Source organism: Cervus elaphus, chromosome 12 (genome assembly GCF_910594005.1).
Source record: "Cervus elaphus chromosome 12, mCerEla1.1, whole genome shotgun sequence".
NCBI lineage: Eukaryota > Metazoa > Chordata > Mammalia > Artiodactyla > Cervidae > Cervus > Cervus elaphus.
The window spans coordinates 97,023,369-97,046,190 of record NC_057826.1 but is presented as its reverse complement, the minus strand read 5'-3'; the positions used below and the strand labels follow the sequence as shown (position 1 = coordinate 97,046,190).

At 37.3% G+C, this 22,822-nt stretch overlaps 1 protein-coding gene across 1 annotated transcript in view; it reads left to right on the top strand.

Annotated features, from left to right (window-relative positions):
• The first annotated feature begins 1,076 nt into the window (after positions 1–1,076).
• Positions 1,077–22,822, top strand: part of YTHDC2 (YTH domain containing 2) — a 64,693-nt gene continuing 42,947 nt past the window's right edge. Inside the window, exons 1-8 of the mRNA XM_043920157.1 lie at positions 1,077–1,478; positions 3,004–3,094; positions 9,243–9,439; positions 10,761–10,960; positions 12,116–12,282; positions 17,168–17,270; positions 18,097–18,253; positions 22,469–22,576. Of these exons, the coding sequence (XP_043776092.1) occupies positions 1,295–1,478; positions 3,004–3,094; positions 9,243–9,439; positions 10,761–10,960; positions 12,116–12,282; positions 17,168–17,270; positions 18,097–18,253; positions 22,469–22,576 (1,207 nt within the window). The 5' untranslated portion in view covers positions 1,077–1,294. The remainder of the gene's footprint in view (positions 1,479–3,003; positions 3,095–9,242; positions 9,440–10,760; positions 10,961–12,115; positions 12,283–17,167; positions 17,271–18,096; positions 18,254–22,468; positions 22,577–22,822) is intronic.

Below are 22,822 nucleotides of genomic sequence, written 5' to 3'. Positions count from 1 at the left end.
ACTATGTACATAGTTGCAATGCATAGTAAATTCAAGTTTTGCTCTTTGGAACTTTCTGAATTGAAAACAATTTTTTTTGGCTTAGTGGTTGGTTGAAACAGTGGATAAGGAACTCAAAGATACTGAGAACCAAGATATTTTTAATGTGTTTTAAAAAAGATCATTCTAGTTGCTTTCTGGAGAATGGATAATAGGAAGACCAGAGTGGAAGCAGTGTGGCTGGGTTTAGGTTTGTGTTAGTGTAACTCTATAAACGTAAATGGACATTCTCATAATCTTCCTGGACTTCGCAGACTAAAGGGTCCATCTTCCTATTTATTCCATTACCTCACATAGCACTTACAACTACCATTTACTCATTTTTTTTTTTTTTTTTTGTTTATTGCCTGTTTTTCCCTTCTAGGGTTGCCAAATAAGGCCGCTCAGTTGAATTTGCATTTCAGATATTGAGTAATTCTTTACTCCTAGTGTCCTTGTGTTCTCAGTCGTGTCCAACTAAAGACTGTAGCTGGCCAGGCTCCTTTGGCCCCGGAATGCTACAGGCAAGAATACTGGAGTGAGTAGTTATTCCCTCCCCCAGGGCATCTTCTCAAGCCAGAAATCAACACCCCTGCATCCCAGGTAGATTCTTCACTGTCTGAGCCACTAGGGAAGGAAGCCCAGGGAATTCTTTAGTCTGTGTGCTCCCAAATACTGCATGGTAAAGCCCTATGCTAAAATTTTGTTCTTTATCTGACATTCAGAAAAACGGGGCATCTTGTATTTTTACTTACTAAACCTGGCAACATTACCCCCAATAGAACGCAAACTCCTTGAAGGCAGGAACCCCTTCTGTCTCCCAATTGGTTTCCCAATGTATACCCAGGACATGGAGTAGGAGCCCACACATGCCTATTGAATGCATTAACAAAGGATTTAACTACAGAGCGATCGAACAAGAGCCCCTCGGTGAGGGTGCAGGTGAAGACCGGAGACAACGGGGAGAAACATAGGTGTTGACCTGGAGACGGGTGCAGCGCCACCGGGCCTGGGCGGCCTGCGCGCTGAGGTCACGGGCGCCGGCCCCGGTGACGTCATCACGGCCGCGCTGTCCGCCGGGCTGGAGCTTCATTGGCGCCGGCACCTCGCCGGCTGTTGTGGAGACCGAGGGCTTTCTGGTGCCCCCTGCGCAGTGCAGGCCGCCTGTGAGGCCGCCCAGCCCCGGCCAGGGCCCCAGAGGCCCACTCGCGCGGTCGTTGGCTGTCAGCCAGCAGGACTGGCCGCTCTACCGCGGGGAGAACGTCTCCTCAGGGCCATGTCTAGGCCGAGCAGCGTCTCCCCGCGGCCGCCGGCTCCCGGTGGGGGCGGGGGCGGCCCCGCGCCCTGTGGCCCTGGGGGCGGCGGCCGTGCCAAGGGGCTGAAGGACATTCGTATAGACGAGGAGGTGAAGATTGCAGTCAATATCGCTCTGGAGCGCTTCCGCTATGGGGACCAGAGAGGTGAGGTTCCTGACCGGGACCCCGCCGGCTGCCCCACCTCCCGGAAGCCCGGCCCCTCGGTGGGCAGGGGCTGTCTCACGCGTGGGAGGGAAGACGGCTCGGCGCAGGCGAGGAGGGCGGGGGGCGGAGGCCGGCGTGGTCGCCCTCTCCCGGGATGTAAAGAGCCGCAGAGTGCTGCGGGTCAGCCGAGTTTCCGGACCCTTCGTGGCGTCCGAAAGCGAAAAAAATCAGGTTGCTCCGTAGCGGGAGGCATTTCTTTCCCTAGGGAGAGGCCTTCCGGTAGCTTTGCCACAACTTTTAGGTATTGTTTAGCCCCTGCTTTTTTTTTTTTTTCCCCCTAAATTGAGGTAGATTTAGTTTGAGTTACGGAAGTAGGGGAGCGGAAGGAAATCGTAGAGATAAATGAAGTGGCAACATGTAGTCCTTTGCTTAAATCCTGGAAGCATCACTCTATTGAACAGTTAAAAAAAAAAAAAGGAGTTAGACTCCTGGTAGACAAAACATCTTCCACACCTCTTAAGGTTAGAAAGCGACGTGAGTCACGCAGTGCAGAGCCAGCAGCCGATCTGTGATCAGTACAGTATATATTAAGTGCTCATTCTGATTTGCTGGTCTAAGTACAAGACCCCCTTACTCTGGAAGCTTAATTAAAAGCGTCTTAAAGAAAAAGAAGAAAAGAAAACAGATGTGAAGCCCCAGAAATACGCAACATATCCAGTCTGAGATAGTAAAATATGAATTCTGTGCAGTTTTGAAGGCAAAGACAATGGAATCTGATGCTGAGCGTTCATAATTCTTGAGCATATCTCATCATTGAAGGAAATAAGCATTTTGTTAATTAAACAAGAAGTAAGATAGTAAACTTGTCAGTTTTTATAGGAGCTCAAGCAGCACAAGTAAGAGTAGTAATCTTTGGTGAACATCAGAGCCCTTTATCATATTTAGGTTTAAGTGTTACTAATATCAGAATTCTGGTAGACATTAAGTGGTTAATTAGTATAGGTATATCTGATTATTACACTTTATTGTACTTTGCAGATTTTTTAAATAGTTGTTTTTTCTTTTTTAAACAGTTGAAGGTTTGTGGCAATTCTCTGCTGTCAGATGATGGTTAGCATATTTTATCAATAAAGTATTTTTAAATTACTGTGTATACATTGTTTTTTAATACATAATGCTGTTGCACATTTAATAGACTACAGTGTGGTGTAACCATAAATAGGCCCAGGAACAAACCAGCATAGGCCCTGGAAACCAAAACAATTTGTATGACTTGCTTTATTATTTTTTATTATTTTATTTTATTATTTATTATATTTGTTTTATTGCAAGAGTCTGGAACCAAACCCACAATCTCACTGAGGTATACCTGTATCTACTTTTCACATAAAATATGGTAAATGTGATTATATGCTTCTATGATTTTTTCAAATTTTATAAATATATGTGTACTGAAATACCTTGAAAGAAATTGCCTATCAGCAAATGATGCTTTGTGGGTTGTTTTTCTTTTTTTTTCATGTAGAAATGGAATTCCCTTCTTCTTTGACCAGTACAGAAAGAGCCTTTATTCATCGATTGAGTCAGTCTCTTGGTTTGGTTTCTAAAAGTAAAGGGTAAGCTGATAACTTTTCTTAATTAGAGAAACTTTACTGAAAAAGAGAAATGTTTTTGACTAAATAGTTAATACCATTTTAGATTCACGTTCTCAATTATATTGTATATAGAAGATCTGATTTATGTTTGTACCAAAGTCAGCTCTTTGCTTTTCTTCCTATCCCCCTTTTTTGGTTTCCCTGATTGGGAGAGGGTGGGAGAAGAAGGTAAATTTTAAGATGTTAGCAAAATGGTTTAAAAGTTGAAGTTGATTGCATTCAGAAAGATATTTTCTTTTCTTATAGAAACCAAAACTCTTTTTTTTTCCCTTGAAGAATGGATAGCCTTAAAATAATAAATACAATTATTAACAGAACTTATCTTTTAAAGCTACTGTACTATAATGGTATGCTTTAGAACACATGCTTATTGTTTTCTTTCATACCAAGTCACAAAGCTGATTAGAAATGATTAAATAAAATGGAACTTATGTTCACTCCTGAGATCTTTTATTTTTAATCTCCTAGAATTAACTTTGTTAATTTAGCAAATTAGTCTTTCTGTTTTTTTTTTTTTCTTTTGTGCCTGGTATTATGGTTCCATTATACCTATTTGAGAGGTATGGAGAAAAGGGCAAGAAACCTGGATTCTACTCCCAGGCTGTCAGTGCTTCATTCTTTAGTTTGATCATGTCCTTTAACTTTAAATGCCAGTGTTTTTTTTAATGTAAAAAAATGAAAGAGTTAATCTCTTTGTGCTAGTTGAGATTCTGTGATCCTGCAGTTTATTTTGAGCTTCTTCTATGAGTTTTAAAAACAGATCGCAGAATTACTGTGTGATAATTTACAGTTGTTTTTCTGATCACTTTTTTTTTATATCCTTTCTTTTGAAATGAAGCTATGTATGTTGGATTTTGTTTTTCATCTCCTCTTAGAGAGTTGAATTTACTTTGAATTGTTTTTTTTTTTTTAAATAACTTCACCTTTTGCTGAAAATACTCTTGTTAGAATAGCACTTGTTTTATGTTCTTTACTATATCCTTATGTTTTCTTAGAAATTCCAGTCAAGTATTCCCATACCGCAGATTTTACCTCCTTATAATTTGTGTTATTTTTCCTGAACTGATATCACTATGTTTTGGTTCTAAGAGCACACTTTTCTGAGTCTTTAATTTGTTCATGAATAAAACAAAATTGTTTCCTATTCTTCTTAGTCCAAGTTAGACAAAATGAAACTTACAAAGTGAACTTGTTAAAAACTTGTAGAGGGAATAGATATAAAGTATATGAAAGCAGGTTTTCCAAGTACAGGTTTTTAATCTTGTGATTGCTGAAGGTGCTGCTTAATAGGTATACACGTATTTCACTTGGGCTTCCCAGATGGCTCAGTGGTAAAGAATCTGCCTGCCAATGCAGAATATACAGGAGACACTGTTTCGATCCCTGGCTTGGGAAGATCCCCTGGAGGAGGAAATGACAACCCACTCCAGTATTCTTGCCTGAGAAATCCCCTAGACAGTGGAGCCTGGTGGGACATGGAGTCGCAATAGTCCAACACGACTTAACGACTGAGCGTGCGCACATGCGGCGTGCATGCAAGTATTTTTCTCACCCTGACCAGGATGCTGTGTCCTTCAAGGCCTTCCTTTCAGATATGAATTATTGCCTCCCTTACCTTCTGCCCTAGAAGATTGAATGCTGCACTCCCCCTCTCTTCCCCTAGCTAAAATAAGAAAAATGGGTTAAAAGTGAGGAACCCTGTTAATGAAGTTTTGGAAATCCATTAAAACCCTGTGATGTACAGAAATAATAGTAACAGTAGCTAATATTTATTAAGTGCTCTTGTGCAACAGGCATTGTGCTAGGTGCTTTAAGTAAATTATCATTTGATCCTCACAATAGTCTTGTATGGTAGGTTCTACTTTTTTAATACGTGATTCCTATATAACAGATGAGGCAAGTCAAACTTAGAGATATTAGTTTTCCCAGGTTCACACAGGTAGCAAGTGGCAGAGCCAACAATCAAACATAGTTACTGTTTAGCTAATTTTTGTTGTTTGTAGTGAATTCATAGCAATGTTTTAGGAACTATGAGTAGTTAAGAGGGAAATATTAGATAATGCTCATTTCGACAAGGAAAAAAAATTGTCACAAACATAGTGTGACATGGAAATAATTGTGTTTAGTGACAAAATTAACTCGGTTTATTATTTCTGAGCTAATCATGAAAAGGCACAGATTTGTGTGGTGTAAACTTCAATAAATTTGTAAATTTGTATTACAGTATTGAAGGTAAAATGGTTTGGAGTTAGGTCTTTGCATCTGTCTGCCTGTGCTTAGTCGCTCAGTGGTATCTGACTCTTTGCCACTCTTTGGACTGTAACCACCAGGCTCCTCTGTCCATGGGATTTTCCAGGCAAGAATACTGGCGTGGGTTGCCATTTCCTACTCCAGGGGATCTTCCTGACGTAGGGATTGAACTGGCATCTTCTGTGTCTCCTGCACTGCAGGTGGATTCTTTACCTGCTGAGCCATTGGGGAAACCCCTCTATCTGCCTAGTGGAAGTATAGATTAAAGGGAAATGAAATTAAGTATTTGCTAGACATTAAACAAATGTGTATTATCTTTGTGAAGTGAAGTGAAAGTTGCTCAGTGGTGCCTGACTCTTTGTGACCCCATGGACTATACAGTCCATGAAATTCTCCAGGCCAGAATACTGGAGTGGGTAGCCTATCCCTTCTCCAGGGGATCATCCCAACCCAGGAATTGGACCAAGGTCTCCTGCATTGCAGGTGGGTTCTTTACCAACCAGCTATGAGGGAAGACTTTGTATCTTTGTATAGAGACATTAATTCCTTGGTGGCTGAGAACTTTTAAGTAGTGCTTTCAGATTTTGGCTCTTCAGCAGATTTTTAAACATTTCTCAGGTTTGTAAAGTGGGGAATAGCTGTATGGTTGTATTTGAGGTAAATTGTTCAGTAATATACTGTGTAAATGCAACATTTATGTCGTGGTCCATGAGTGGGTTGGAAAAGAATTTCCAGACATGAGACAGAATGAGAGGGAAATAAAGTTTATTAGAGTGGGGGAGGCTGTTAGAACAGTGGGCTGGCCCAAGGGAGAGCTGACATTGAACAGGTCCTTGGTCTATTTTTATAGCCAGGGCACAAGGAGTGGGATAGGGGTCTTGTGGGTCATTTGCTGATTGGATGAGGCCTGTATACTGAGTCGGGGATGAGTAAGGCAAATACTTTTTCTCTGTCGGGTAGAAGGGGAGACAGGTTATGCTGCTCAGGAGGACCTGAAATTTGTTAATAGTTACAGCATGGGTGAGGGAGGGAAGGACACTAAGGGTCTGGTTTTTCTGTTCCTACATTCCAAGGCCCTCCTTGGTTTCATCTGCTCTTTCATCCTTGGGTCACCACAATTTATTAATATTAAAGTTGCATCAAATTTGATTAGTTATATAATCATTTCTTTAAAAGGAAGAAGCTGTTGAAATATCAGAACTTCATTATAATGTATGATTACTTTTCCCTTTGAAAGTTAGAAGTTACGATGTTCTTACCTGTACTTTCAGTCCATCTATACTTAAATATGGCATATGTGGCTTGCGTGCTACTATATTTTTAAAACTTCTTGTGAACTTCACTTATCTAGCATCTTTCCCACATTTTTCAGGTTTCTAGTTAATTTTGCTTTGTAAAGGGACTACTAGATTTTCATGGTAGTGTGTTACCTTGGAATGAAATCATGGTGAGATTTCATTGTATTAATTTACTTAGTAGGACAGCTGCTGTATAGAATGTTTTCATCTGCACAATAACAAAGTGAATATTTTGCCAGAATTTCACTAATTTTTGAATTATATATCAGTGCCACTGTGGTGTGGAATGGTATAGGGACAGCACTAATATTGACAAGTAGAATTTTTTACTAAAACATAAAAGCTAGTAAGTTGGTATTACCTTTCTGTCCACCATCTGTGTTCAGACCAAATTTAGTAAATTTTAAATGCTAGTGGCTAAGTACTCCCACTGCTTAGTATGAGTTATTTTTATACATTGTTTTGCTGTCTTTTGCAACCCCATGAACTCTGTAGCCCATCAGGCTCCTCTGTCCATGGAATTTTCAAGGCAAGAATACTGGAGTAGGTTGCCATTTTCTTCTCCAGAGGATCTTTCTGACCCAGAAATCAGAGTAGCATCTCCTGTATCTCCTCTTTATCACTGAGCCACCAGCGAAGCTCATTCTTATACATTAATTCTGTATGATTATTAGGCAATCTGTGTTAGGAAAATTTCAACCTAACCCGTTAATTTAGTTGTTAGCTTACTGAGGAAAAGTGTGTTTTCCTCAACTTTGTAATTCTGACCTCTAGCATAGTGCCTGGCATACAGTAGGTATTCAGTATATGATGAATGATTGAATAAAAGAGAATTAAAAGTAAAATCTAGGAAAACTTTCCTGAGATGATTTTTAAGAAAATTAAAACATCTTGGAACTGATAGACATATTCGAGATTCTACTGTGTCAGAGAAGTAAATTGATTTATTTTTGATCGCATCGTTACTTGAAAGATTATTACTAGGTGAACAGAAGCCTCCTGACTCTTGCTGTAGTGCTCATTTCAGCACACTCTGGCCTTCTATAGTTAAAATTTTATGAAGTAAATGAGAAAGAAGGGGAATGAGTGACTGATGGGAAAAGAACCTACTACGGAGAACATCTCTAGAATCCAGTAATTCTAATTTACCATGGAATTGACTAAAATTTCTAGATAAGTTTAAATTTTAATAAGTTCATCTTTATGTCATCATTTAAGCATCACTAAGCACTTGTTCAGGAGTAGATGATGGCATAGAAAGGTTATAATTCATGGAGGAATTTTCAGAAGTTAAAAATCTTGGTAAATTGAAGACCAAGACTTAGAAAACTTAGATAGCTGAAACTGTATAAGTTAATCTTTGGTTTCATGTCATTTTATAGTGAAGGTATTGTTGAAAAAAATTTAAATCTAATGAGAATTAGAAAAATTATACATGCATTTTTCATTGTATTTGTGGCTTTGTTCATTTTTGTAAGGTGATAGTGGCATTAACAAATTGTAAAAATTTTATTATAAAGTTTTGGTTAACTTTTTTGGTATAAGAAATGATATTTTTTCCTGGCTATGATAATTGCTTTCATTTATTATATTTAGTATGTACACAGTAACAGATACTGCCCTTTATGCATTATCTCATTTAATAATGTTAATAGTTCTTTGAGGCAGGTGTTATCATCATCATCATCTTAGGCTCAGAGCTATTACACAATTTGCTTGTGGTCACAGCTAGTAAGTGGTAGAGGTAGGATTCAAATCCAAGTCCATGTGCTTTCAGAGCCTGAGCTCTTTACCAATACTACATTGTACTAGATTATAGGCATGTATTATTAAATCCTTCAAGATACATCTGAGGACTTCCTCTGTGTGTGACATTGTACTTAGTACTCTTGAAGCTACAGAAGTCATCAAAGATATAATTAGGACTCGTTGAAGAATCTGGTAACTTGAGAACAGTTATATATCATCATTACCTTATAATCAAAACTTGGAGTCGGAAACTTTGAAAGATTTCTTTTTATTTTTTTTTCCCAGTATACAGCTTATCAATAATGCTGATTTTTTGGTTCAGCCACTAAACTTGGCTTTCTTAACAGGTTTTTCATGGGAGTGTGACATTACCAGCATACTGGGAAAACACTCAGTGGGATATATTAGTCTGGATCACTGTCATAACTGGACCACCATGGCATTGTCATTATCATTTTTAGATTCTGTTGTTCAAATTGATTTTCTCCCTCTGTATATTTCCCAGCATGTATTAGTTGGTGATGTTTCATCCACCATGAAGCCTGCTAAGACAAAATTTCAGGGTAAGTAAGCCTTTTTTGCTGATTAAAACTGGATTTGCAGCATTTTTAAATTTTAATTGAAAATGGTCCTGTGGCCGCTTTAGCACTCAATTCCTCTTTACTGAATTTTTTGGAGATTTTCAGCATCTTATCTCAAAGCATTTTGATCTTTTTCAATGTTTTGCTTGAGACATGTTTTCTAAGTAGCCATACATCATATGTGAACACATTGACTTATATAGTAAATAAATGATTTTTATTAATATTCAGAAAGGGAGCAAATAGATACCTAACTGTGAAGAAGAAAGATGGATCAGAAACAGCTCATGCAATGATGACCTGTAATTTGACTCATAATACAAAACATGCTGTTAGGAGCCTAATTCAGAGATTTCCTGTCACCAATAAAGAGCGTACTGAACTTCTGCCTAAAACAGAAAGAGGAAATGTGTTTGCTGTTGAAGCTGGTATGTATTTTCTGGGGAGATTCCTTGTTTATCCTTTTATTGAATGACTATTCTTTTTCCACTTAACATTTAAAATTTTTTAACATTTTAAAACAACATTAAATAAGATTTCTTACTGTGAATAAGTTTGTTTGAAATGATTAGAATTTGTAAGTTTTGTAATGAAATGCAGTGTTAAGGCATGTCATTAAGTTAGACAGGGTTTTTGTTTTTGTTTCTTTTTTTACATGTTATAGTAATAGCTAACCATTTATTGAGCACTTATTGTGTGCTGGACAGCATTGTAAACTTGATATAGAGCCTCATGGCAACCCTTCCAAGGTAAGAATTTCCCCTATTTCACAGGTGAAGAAACTGGGCTCAGAGAAGTTTAATAATTTGTTCAAGGCCGCTCAATCAGCTAGTAAACTGCAGAGCTGGGGTTTGACTCCAAGGTCTGGACTTTACTGTTATATATTATGCTGCCATGATACACTACGAGTGGAATTTTGAATTAGAGTTTCAGCTTCTGCGAAGAGATAGGACAGAGTCTTCAGTATATTAACTTGCTCAGAAGTAGATAAATATATATATTTAGGTTATAAAGTGAAGTTGTAATTTTACTGTTTGGAAAAATAATTTTCCTAATGAGAAGTTTATTTCTTTTGTTATCTCCAGTGACAGAGTTTCTGTTGGTGAAGTAGGTTTGCAGAATGTAGAAAATGCATGGTCCTAGCTATCAAGGAGCTTTATTAATAAAAATACTTTCACACAAAAAAATATTTTAAGTTACGTGAAGAATATAAAACACATCATGCCTTTTTTATTCTTACCTGCTTAAATATAGATGTTGGCTAAAATGCACAATTAGGAGATTTGTTAAGCATTAAAGCCTTAAGTTTACACGTTATTCTGTTTGATCACATGCTAACTTCAAGAGGGGTTTTTTCTTTTTCATGTGTGTTTTCATACTGCATGTAATAGACTTTACAAGTATAATGTATATTGTTTCCTACTCTAAAATTTTGTTCTAATTGATAGAAACAAGTTTGAGAATCATTTTAGGATATCAAAATTGGATTTTATTTTTAATGATTTTTGTTCATTTTAAAACATTATACACTAGGAATACTTCTGAGAAGTTTGCCATCTAATTGATATCAAAACGTGTAAAGTGTTCTCTAAGAATACTGTGTAGGAGTTAAGCAGCTGAGGTACTGCTTGCTAATTTTATGTTGACTGAGTAGAGAAGAAACACTTAGAAGGTACTAATTACTTACTTATGTTTTTAACTGTATTGTTGATCATAAATTTTTTTTTGTTCTCTGATTTATTTTCAAAGAAAATCGGGAAATGAGCAAGACAAGTGGGCGACTCAACAATGGCATACCTCAGATTCCAGTAAAAAGAGGAGAATCTGAATTTGATTCTTTCAGACAATCTCTGCCAGTGTTTGAAAAACAAGAGGAAATTGTTAAAATAATTAAGGAAAATAAAGTAGTTTTGATTGTCGGAGAAACTGGATCTGGAAAGACTACACAGGTTTGTTTCTACTTTGTTGTTTATAGAAGAAGAATATTTTACTTCATGTGATAGTTTTGCATCAAATTTATACTACATATACAAAGTAAACATAATTATAGTTTTTAAACTACTAGTTTGGCTGAAATTTAAAAATTCATGAAATCCAGCATTTGCATAGGTATTGAGAAAACAACATCTTCTGCTCTTTTGATAAAAGTATAAATTGTTTTGAAGGGCTGATTGATCATTTTTATGAAAATTAAATTTATATACTCTTTGACTCAGCATATGTTTGTCTTTGCAAAAGTATTTGAGGATAGATGCTCAGTACAGTGTTCTTTTATAGCAAGCAACAACATCAATAATAACAAACCTAAAAAAGCTGGACATTATATGTAATCGTATTTGTTAAATTATAGCACATCCATTAGATGGAATGTGCAGCTGTTAAAATGGATTAGGTAGATCTGATATGTTGTTAAGTGACATCAGCAGATTACAAACATTAAGTATAATAATGACTTCATGGGAATAAAAGCCTGTTTATATACACAAATATTTTAAGTTGTATAAACATATTTTCCCCCCAAAAGAGTTTATGAGAAACTTAACCAGTAGTTACTTTTGTGGAGAGGACTGTTGGTAATGGTAGGGGTTGGTAAGACTTTTACCTTATATTTTAAATCTTTTTGACCTGTTTGAACTTAATTATATAAGAGTGTTTGCAGTCCTTCTATTAGGCTATTTCTGATTTCTTTATACTTTTCGCTATTTAAAAGAGTCCAACAGAATTTTATTTCATTGACTTTATAGGATATTTTGGAGAGAATTGACATTTTTGCAATATTGATTATTCCTGCCCAGGAATATGTCATATTTTTTTAGAATGTTCCCATCCTTTATGTTTTTTAGTAGTGTTTTATAATCTTTTTCATGTAAACCTTAACTGTTTCTTTATACTTTTGTTTTTAAGTGTTTTAGTTTCTATTGTGAACAAAATCTTTTTAAATTACATTTTTTTAGCTGATTATTAGCAGTTAACATGAAAGGGTTTTTTTTTTTTATGTTTGGACATGTTACATAACTTTTTTAGTTCTAATGATTTTTCAGTTGACATAGATTTTCTGGATATACAGTTATGCCATCTTAATAGTACTTTAAAATTTGTTTCAGATTCCTCAGTTCCTTTTAGATGATTGCTTTAAAAATGGTATTCCCTGCCGTATATTTTGTACTCAACCAAGACGATTAGCAGCTATTGCTGTGGCTGAAAGAGTTGCTGCAGAGAGGAGAGAAAGGATTGGTCAAACAATTGGGTATCAGATTCGTTTAGAAAGCAGGTAAAGACAATTCACCTGTAACCTTTTATCATTCTTAGAAAAGACTAAATATTTGTATTTCACTAAACATAGAGAATGTGTTGAAAAATGAGGTGGTCATTTTGCTTCAAGTAAGTTTGCGAACAGAACATTGAGGTCATGTCTAAACTTATTGAGGTTTTGAATAAATAAATAGTTTGAAAAGAAATCCTGTTTCATAGTTTCATGATAAAGTGCAAGTTGTATCACCTCTTTGAGTCTTAGTTTCTTCATCTGTAGTATGCGGTTAATGAAAGCATCTAGAGCACAGGTTTGATGTGAAGTTTACAGTAAGCACTCAGTAAGTGTTAGTGACTGAATTCATTATTATTATTGTTATTGATATTAGTAGTACTTAGTAGTGCCTTCTTGACAGGTAGTACCATTTCTTTGCTCATAGTTATTTGGGTATAATGATTCAAAAAGCTGATCTCATTTATGATATACTGTTTTCCTCAAGTTAAAAATGGTTGGGATCTTAAAAACAATCTCTTTGTACTCTTTAACAAAATAATTAATTAATAAAAGGCTATTAGTATACGAGAGGAACCGCAGGTTCAGACATTTGGTGTATGTGCTTGGCTGAGGAGCCAATGGGGCGAAGCTAAAAAAAAAAAATAAATAAAAAAAAAAAGGCTATTAGTAATAATAAATTTGTGATATTATCAAACATAAAATATGTATTTCATATAACTTTGCTAATAAAGCATGTATACCAGTACACTAGATGTATATGTATACCAATACACTACATGTATACCAGCGAACTAAAATGGACTGGAATGGGTGAATTTAACTCAGATAACCATTATATCTACTACTGTGGGCAAGAATCCCTAGGAAGAAATAGAGTAGCCATCATAGTCAACAAAAGAGTCCAAAAGGCAGAACTTGGATGCAGTCTCAAAAATGACAGAATGATCTGTGTTCGTTTCCAAGGCATACCACACAGTTGCACTCATCTCACACTCTAGTAAAGTCATGCTCCAAATTCTCCAAGCCAGGCTTCAGCAATACGTGAATCATGAACTTCAGATGTTCAAGCTGGTTTTAGAAAAGGCAGAGGAACCAGAGATCAAATTGCCAACATCCACTGGATCATCGCAAAAGCAAGAAAATTCCAGAAAATCATCTGTTTCTGCTTTATTGACTATGCCAAAGCCTTTCACTGTGTAGATCACAATAAACTGTGGAAAATTCTGAAAGAGATGGGAATACCAGACCACCTGACCTGCCTCTTGAGAAATCTGTGTAGGCCAGGAAGCAACAGTTAGAACTGGACATGGGCAGCAGACTGGTTCCAAACAGGAAAAGGAGTATGTCAGTGTTGTACATTATCACCCTGCTTATTTATCTTATATGCAGAGTTCATCATGAGAAACGCTGGGCTGGATGAAGCACAAGCTGGAATCAAGATTGCAGGGAGAAATACCAATAACCTCAGATATGCAGATGACACCACCCTATGGCAGAAAGTGAAGAAGAACTAAAAAGCCTCTTGATGAAAGTGAAAGAGGAGAGTGAAAAAGTTGGCTTAAAGCTCAACATTCAGAAAACTAAGATCACCACGTCCTGTCCCATCTGTTGGCAAATAGATAGGGAAAGAGTGGAAACAGTGGCTGACTTTATTTTTGGGGACTCCAAAATCACTGCAGATGGCATGACTGCAGCCATGAAGTTAAAAGACACTTACTCTTTGGAAGGAAAGTTATGACCAACCTAGAGTAGTCCAGTGGCTAATACTCAGTGCTCCCAGTGCAGTAGGCTTGGGTTCGATCCCTGGTTGGGGAACTAGATCCTGCATGCCAAAACTAAGACAAGCCAAATAAATGGTCCTACAAGACCTTCTAGAACTAACACCCAAAAAAGATGTCCTTTTCATTATAGGGGGCTGGAGTGCAAAAGCAGGCAGTCAAGAAACACCTGGAGTATCAGACAAATTTGGCCTTGGAGTGCGGAATGAAGCAGGGCAAAGGCTAATAGAGTTTTGCCAAGAGAACGCACTGGTCATAGCAAACACCATCTTCCAACAACACAAGAGAAGACTCTACACATGGACATCACCAGATGGTCAACACCAAAATCAGATTGATTATATTCTTTGCAGCCAAAGGTGGAGAAGCTCTATACAGTCAGCAAAAATAAGACCGGGAACTGATTGTGGCTCAGATCATGAACTCCTTATTGCAAAATTCAGACTTAAATTGAAGCAAGTAGGGAAAACCACTAGACCATTCAGGTATGGTCTAAATCAAATCCCTTATGACTATACAGTGGAAGAGAGAAATAGATTTAAGGGACTAGATCTGATATATAGAGTTCCTGGTGAACTATGGACAGAGGTTCATGATATTGTACAGGAGACAGGGATCAAGACCATCCCCGTGGAAAAGAAATGCAAAAAGGCACAATGGTTGTCTGAGGAGGCCTTACAAATAGCTGTGAAAAGAAGAGAAGTGAAAAGCAAAGGAGAAAAGGAAAGATATACCCATTTGAATGCAGAGTTCCAAAGAATAACAAGGAGAGATAAGAAAGCCTTCCTCAGCGATCAATGCAAAGAAATAGAGGAAAACAACAGAATGGGAAAGACTAGAGATCTCTTCAAGAAAATTAGAGATACCAAGGGAAGATTTCATGCAAAGATGTGTTTGATAAAGGACAGAAATGGTATGGACCTAACAGAAGCAGAAGATATTAAGAGGAGGTGGCAAGAATACAGAGAAGAACTGTACAAAAAAGATCTTCACGACCCAGATAATCATGATGGTGTTATCACTCACCTAGAGCTAGACATCCTGGAATGTGAAGTCAAGTGGGCATTAGAAAGCATCACTACGAATAAAGCTAGTGGAGGCGATGGAATTCCAGTTGAGCTATTTCAAATCCTGAAAGATGATGCTGTGAAAGTGCTGCACTCAATATGCCAGCAGATTGGGAAAACTCAGCAGTGGCCACAGGACTGGAAAACGTCAATTTTCATTCCAATTCCTAAGAAAGGCAATGCCAAAGAATGCTGCAACTACCACGCAGTTGCACTCATCTCACATGCTAGTAAAGTAATGCTCCAAATTCTCCAAGCCAGGCTTCAGCAATACTTGAACTGTGAACTTCCAGATGTTCAAGCTGGATTTAGAAAAGGCAGAGGCACCAGAGATCAAATTGCCAACATCCGCTGGATCATCCAAAAAGCAAGAGAGTTCCAGAAAAACATCTATTTCTGCTTTATTGACTATGCCAAAGCCTTTGACTGTGTGGATCAAAATAAACTGTGGAGAATTCTTAAAGAGATGGGAATACCAGACCATCTGACCTCTCTCTTGAGAAACCTATATGCAGGTCAGGAACAACAGTTAGGACTGGACATGGAACAGCAGACTGGTTCCAGATAGGCAAAGGAGTACGTCAAGGCTGTATATTGTCAGCCTGCTTATTTAACTTCTATGCAGAGTACATCATGAGAAACGCTGGGCTGGAAGAAGCACAAGCTGGAATCAAGATTGGCGGGAGAAATATCAATAACCTCAGATATGCAGATGACACCACCCTTATGGCAAAAAGTGAAGAGCAACTAAAAAGCCTCTTGATGAAAGTGAAAGAGGAGAGTGAAAAAGTTGGCTTAAAGCTCAACATTCAGAAAACTAAGGTCATGCCATCTGGTCCCATCACTTCATGGGAAATAGATGGGGAAACAGTGGAAACAGTGGCAGACTTTTATTTTTTGGGGCTCCAAAATCACTGCAGACATGAAATTAAAAGACGCTTACTCCTTCGAAGGAAAGTTATGACCAACCTAGATAGCATATTAAAAAGCAGAGACATTACTTTGCCAACAAAGGTCCATCTAGTCAAGGCTATGGTTTTTCCAGTGGTCATGTATGCTTTTGAACTGTGGTGTTGGAGAAGACCCTTGAGAGTCCCTTGAACTGCGAGGAGATCCAACCAGTCCATCCTAAAGGCAATCAGTCCTGGGTGTTCATTGGAAGGACTGATGCTGAAGCTGAAACTCCAGTACTATGGCCACCTCATGCGAGGAGTTGACTCATTGGAAAAGACCCTGATGCTCGGACGAACTGGGGGTAGGAGGAGAAAGGGACAACAGAGGATGAGATGGCTGGATGGCATCACCGACTTGATGGACATGAATTTGAGTAAACTCCGGAGTTGGCGATGGACAGGGAGGCCTGGCGTGCTGCGATTCATGGGGTCGCAGAGTTGGACACGACTGAGCAACTGAACTGAACTGCACTGAGAAAGCATGTTAAAAAGCAGAGACATTACTTTGCCATCAAAGGTCCATCTGGTCAAGGCTATGGTTTCCAGTAGTCATTTATGGATGTGAGAGTTGGACTATAAAGAGAGCTGAGTGCCGAAGAATTGATGCCTTTGAGCTGTGGTGTTGGAGAAGACCCTTGAGAGTCCCTTGGATTGCAAGGAGATCCAACCAGTCCATCGTAAAGGAAATCAGTCCTGAGTGTTCTTTGGAAGGACTGATGTTGAGGCCGAAACTCTAATACTTTTGCCACCTGATGTGAAGAACTGACTCATTTGAAAAGACCCTGATGCTGGGAAAGATTGAGGGCAGGAGGAATAGGGGACGACAAAAGGTTACATGGTTGGATGGCATCACCGACTCAATGGAGATGAGTTTGAGTAAACTCTGGGAGTTGGTGATGGACAGGGAGGCCTGGCATACTGGGGTTCATGGCGTTGTGAAGAGTCGGACACGTCTGAGTGACTGAACTGAACTGAACCAGTACACTGTTATGTTGGTAATACTTACTAAAATACTAAGGATACTAGCATTTTAATACGGCCATGTTTTAATTGCAAAAAAGATTTGTAATTGTAGTTTTTTTTTTTAAAAAAGGGTTTCTCCAAAGACACTTCTGACATTTTGCACCAATGGGGTACTGCTTCGTACACTGATGGCAGGAGATAGTACATTGTCAACTGTGACGCATGTTATTGTGGTAAGAATAATTAAATTTAAATAGCTAGTTAAGATTTTAGAATAGAGTATAAGTGAGAACCAATTTTTTTTTTTTAAAACAGGCTGTTCTAATCAAGTTACTTTTTATTTTCCATAATTATTAGAAATAAATATTTATATTAAGTAAAGATATTCTTGCCATCAGTTTTCATGAGTGAAAATAGATAGCTTTGTAAAAAGTGCTTTTTATATGTAAAAATGTTACATGTATTTCAAGAGTCTCCAGAATAGAGAAAGTTTTCTTTTTTCTCTGTGCTTAGTCATCTATTTTCTCTTCCATATGTTAGGAGAATACTTAAAGTCAGTTAAATTACTGGTTAAGCTGCTAAATTAACTAGCTGCTGATGAAATAAGTAGATGAATTAGCACCTTATTAAAGAATTCTAAGCTTTTATCCAGTTTGTGTCAGAAAACTTAGATTAAATTCTATAAGCTTGTGATAAGCAGCTTTTGGAGTTATTAGTTCTCTGCATTCAAACCACAATATGCACCTGGTCCTGATGCTAACAGAAGTATATTTAAATAGATTTTATATTTATTGAAAGTACATTAAATTAGACTGTACTAATTCAGAATTTGTTTTAGTTTCTACAGTTTTACATTCTGTGGGAAAAAGGGCAGTACGTTACCCACAGAAGATTGTTAATATCTGAGTAGTTCTAAATTGTCCGTATAACAAAATTTTCACTAATTGACTGTGTCCACATTTAATTTTATTTAGTGTGAAACTCAGCAGCTCCATAGTTTTAAAGACTTCACTTATTTTATGTTTTAACTGTTCCATGGTTTGTTTTTGTTTACTGCAGGATGAAGTACATGAAAGGGATCGATTTAGTGATTTTTTACTTACAAAGTTAAGAGATTTACTGCAGAAGCACCCAACTTTGAAACTAATTCTTTCTAGTGCTGCCTTAGATGTAAATCTTTTTATTAGATATTTTGGGAGCTGTCCAGTGATATATAGTAAGTAAAATTATCAGATTTCTTCTAGGATTTTACGAAAGAATTCTTTTCTGGCTTGATTTTATTTATTGAAATAGAAATATTAAGGAATATTCTGATGTATAGGGCATCCTTTTCTGTTTTCTCTGAGATGTGCTTAATCAGTCATCTCTATATATTTTCATCCTCTCCTTTTTCACTTTTTGGTATTGTGTAGTGAGCCAGTTTTCTAGTCTTAAAAGAAGATATGTTTTAATTTTGTATTCCTCTTTAAATTCTGTCTTACAGCTTCACCTTTATTGCTAGACTCTTTCACAGAGTAGTCATAGTCCCATGTTTATTTCCCATGTATTTCTGAGTATGTTGCCACTGAACTTTTGTCCTTGTCCTTTAATAATACCTGATTTTTCCACCAATCTTTAACAAAATGATTAATTTTCTTCTCAAAAATTGAAAAAGTTGTGTTTACCTCAGTTCAAACATGTAGGATGTAGTTTATTATATTGAACAGCTACTTTTATATTTCCTAATATGAATGTACCATGATTTATTTAACCATTTCTTAATTTTTAGACATTCACATTGGTCCTGGATCCTTCCTTTTGCCAACTATAAACCTTGTTGTTATGAACATCCTTATACATATATTCTTATATATGTATATATAGGTGCTCTTATTTCTGAGAATAGATTCTTAAAAGTGAAATTGTTGAGTAAAAAGTATGTCTGTTTTTAATTTTAACAATAATATGGTTTTGCCATTTTACTTTTCCAAAAGGCTGAAATGATTCACATTTCTGCAGTTTATGGGGCTATTCATTTATGCATTCTTAACAGTATTGTTTTGAAACTGATTTAATTGCCAAGCCTATTATTCAAATTTTATATAAAAATCTTACTTAAAATTGCTGTAGTATTTCTTGTAATCATTCCCCCTTTTTTTGTGAAATACTTATATTCCCATCATCTGTTTGCCAGCACTGCTTCCTAAGTCTCATTCTGTATTACAGCCTATACTTTCTTGGTCTTCTCTGTGGGCTTCTTTTGCATGGTGCTTAAATATTGGTATTTTTGAGGATTATTCCCATAATCCATTCTTTTTTTCTCTTCCTCTCTTCTTTTCCCTCCCCTTCCCCTCCTTTCCCTTCCTTTTTTGACTTCTTTGCTTTTTCTCTTTCCTGCTCTATGCTGCTCTCTACTTGATACTGGGAATGCATAGTTTGTTTCCCTGGAAGATCTCATTCTTACCCTTGACTTCTACTTCCTCTTTTATGGATGACTCCTGAATCTTTATTTCCCAATTCAACCTGTTCTCCAGAGCTTTGGACTTAGGAAGTTTATAAGCAGTTCACATCTAATATGCGCTAACTGAATACTAATCCTTTCTAAAAAATATACAAACAACTCCTGCAGCTCAATTTCAGAAAAATAAATGACCCAATCAAAAAATGGGCCAAAGAACTAAACAATTCTCCAAAGAAGACATACAGATGGCTAACAAACATATGAAAAGATGCTCAACATCACTCATTATCAGATAAATGCAAATCAAAACCACAATGAGGTACCATCTCACGCCAGTCAGAATGGCTGCTATCCAAAAGTCTATAAGCAATAAATGCTGGAGAGGGTGTGGCGAAAAGGGAACCCTCTTACACTGTTGGTGGGAATGCAAACTAGTACAGCCACTATGGAGAACAGTGTGGAGATTCCTTAAAAAACTGGAAATAGAACTGCCATATGACCCAGCAATCCCACTGCTGGGCATACACACCGAAGAAACCAGAATTGAAAGAGACATGTGTACCCCAATGTTCATTGCAGCACTGTTTGTAATAGCCAGGACATGGAAGCAACCTAGATGTCCATTGGCAGATGAATGGATAAGAAAGCTCTGGTACATATACACAATGGAATATTACTCAGCCATTAAAAAGAATGCGTTTGGTGCTTGCTTTGGCAGCGCATATACTAAAAAGAATGTGTTTGAACCAGTTCTAATAAGATGGATGAAACTGGAGCCTATTATACAGAGTGAAGTAAGCCAGAAAGAAAAACACCAATACAGTATACTAACACATATATGGAATTTAGAAAGATGGTAATGATAACCCTATATGTGAGACAGCAAAAGAGACACAGATATATAGAACAGTCTTTTGGACTCTTTGGGAGAAGGCGAGGGTGGGATGATCTGAAAGAGTAGCATTGAAACATGTATATTATCATATGTGAAATAGATCGCCAGTCCAGGTTTGATGCATGAGACAGGGTGCTCTGGGCTGGTGCACTGGGATGACCCAGAGGGATGGGGTGGGGAGGGAGGTGGGAGGGGAGTTCCGGATGGGGAACACATGTAAACCCATGGCTGATTCATATCAATGTATGGCAAAAACCACTACAGTATTGTAAAGTAATTAACCTCCAACTAAAATAAATAAATTTAAAAAAAATAAAAGAAGAGGAATATATAAAATAAAAAATCTGCTTCTTTTGTGTTGCCTGTTTTAGTTAATCATACCATTGACCAAATCACCTAAGTCACAACCTATAGGACTTTTTGTTCATAAGACCAACCTAGACAGCATATTAAAAAGCAGAGACATTACTTTGCCAACAAAGGTCTGCCTAGTCAAGGCTATGGTTTTTCTAGTAGTCATGTATGGATGTGAGAGTTGGACCATAAAGAAAGCTGAGTGCTAAAGAATTGATGCTTTTGAACTGTGGAGTTGGAGAAGACTCTTGAGAGTCCCTTGGACCGCAAGGAGATCCAACCAGTCAGTCCTAAAGGAAATTGGTCCTGAATGTTCATTGGAAGCTGCAGCTCCCATACTTTTGCCACCTGATGTGAAGAACTGACTGTTTGGAAAAGACCCTGATGCTGGGAAAGATTAGAGGCAGGAGGAGAAGGGAACAACAGAGGATCAGATGGTTGGATGGCATCACTGATTTGATGGACATGAGTTTGAGCAAGCTCCGGGAGTTGGTAATGGACAGGAAAGCCTGGCATACTGTGATTAATGGGGTCGCAAAGAGTTAGACATGACCGAGCGACTGAACTGAACTGAAGGCACATAAAATTTATGCATCTGCTAATGGAAGCTCATTTTGGCAACTAACATTTGACATGTATAATACCAGACCCCAACTCCCAGAAGCCAACTTGTTTGTCTTTAGCTTTCCTTGTCAACCTCAGAGAATGACATCTTCCTCTATCCAGGTTTTTAAGCTAGACTTTTAAGAGCTGTGGTTGATACTTCCTTATCATTCCTCCATATTTAATCTAATACTGAGTTCTGTGGATTTTACTTCCTGTCTATCTAGAGTCTGTCTGCTTCCATTTTTACTGTCACCAGTCTTATTCAGGTCATTGTCCTCTTCAGCCTGAAGAATTTTAATTGCCCCTGCCTAGTCTGTTCCATCTACTCTGCTCTGTTTTAAATCCATTCCCCAGGTTTCAGCCAGAGTGTTCTTTTCTGAAGTGGAATTTTGATGATTTAAACACTCTCATGAGCTTAAAACTTTGAATGACCTTTACCTCAGAATAAAGACCTAAACCCTTAATAAGACTTGTTTCTTCAGCCTCATCTTGAACTATAGCCCCCTCTCCACATCACTTCTCACATCATGTTCCAAATAGCTTGGCTTTTTAGTTCCTTGAGAACACCATACTCTTTCCCACCATAGGACCTTTGTGCATACTGTTTTTTTTTTTTCTTCTTCTTCATATTATACTCTTTCCTCTTTGTGTAGCTTAGTTATTTTGTTTACCTCCTTCTCTTGGTTCTCATTTTTCTCGGTGAAGATGTTTTTCTTGTCTTACCCAGGTTCTCTTATTATGTACTGTCATGGTATCTTGTACTTCTCTCTCATAGGACTTTTCACAACTTTATTTTTACATTGTTGTTCTGAATTACTGGATTAAGGTCTGACTCTCCTGCTAGACTGCAATCTTTAAGCTTCAGGAGAACAGGAGGAACTCTGTTTCTACTTGCCATTTATATTCCTAGTACCTAGTGTAATGCCAGACATACAGGTGAATAGCAAACACTTGAAAAAACATGCAAATAAACAGGTGTCTATCAAAGTTATATTTAAAGGGCAATATGAGGATTACTTGATCTATGGAATTGCCTTTGGATTAATACTCAGATTTATTAATTTGAGAATCTCATGTTTTTATGCAAATTATCTCTGAGATGCAAGTTGACTGTTTAAAATACTCCTATTATTTAGTACAGGGAAGACCATTTGAAGTAAAAGAAATGTTTTTGGAAGACATTTTAAGAACTACTGGATATACAAACAAAGAAATGTTAAAATACAAAAAGGAAAAACAGCGAGGTAAGCTCTTTATCAAACAAATATAAAAGAAAATTACTATTGATACTGACATTTTAGAGTACTCCAGTCTTATAGTGTGCAGATACAAGGATACTTGAAAGTATTTCTCTCTGTGTATAGTTGTAGAATATTATATTAGACTACTGTCCCAAATGGACCTTTTATATTGTGGTTTATGTCCACGAGTTATAATCTATGGAGAGGAATTGAAAGGGAATGCCAGAGCTGGGTAGGCTGAGTGTCTGC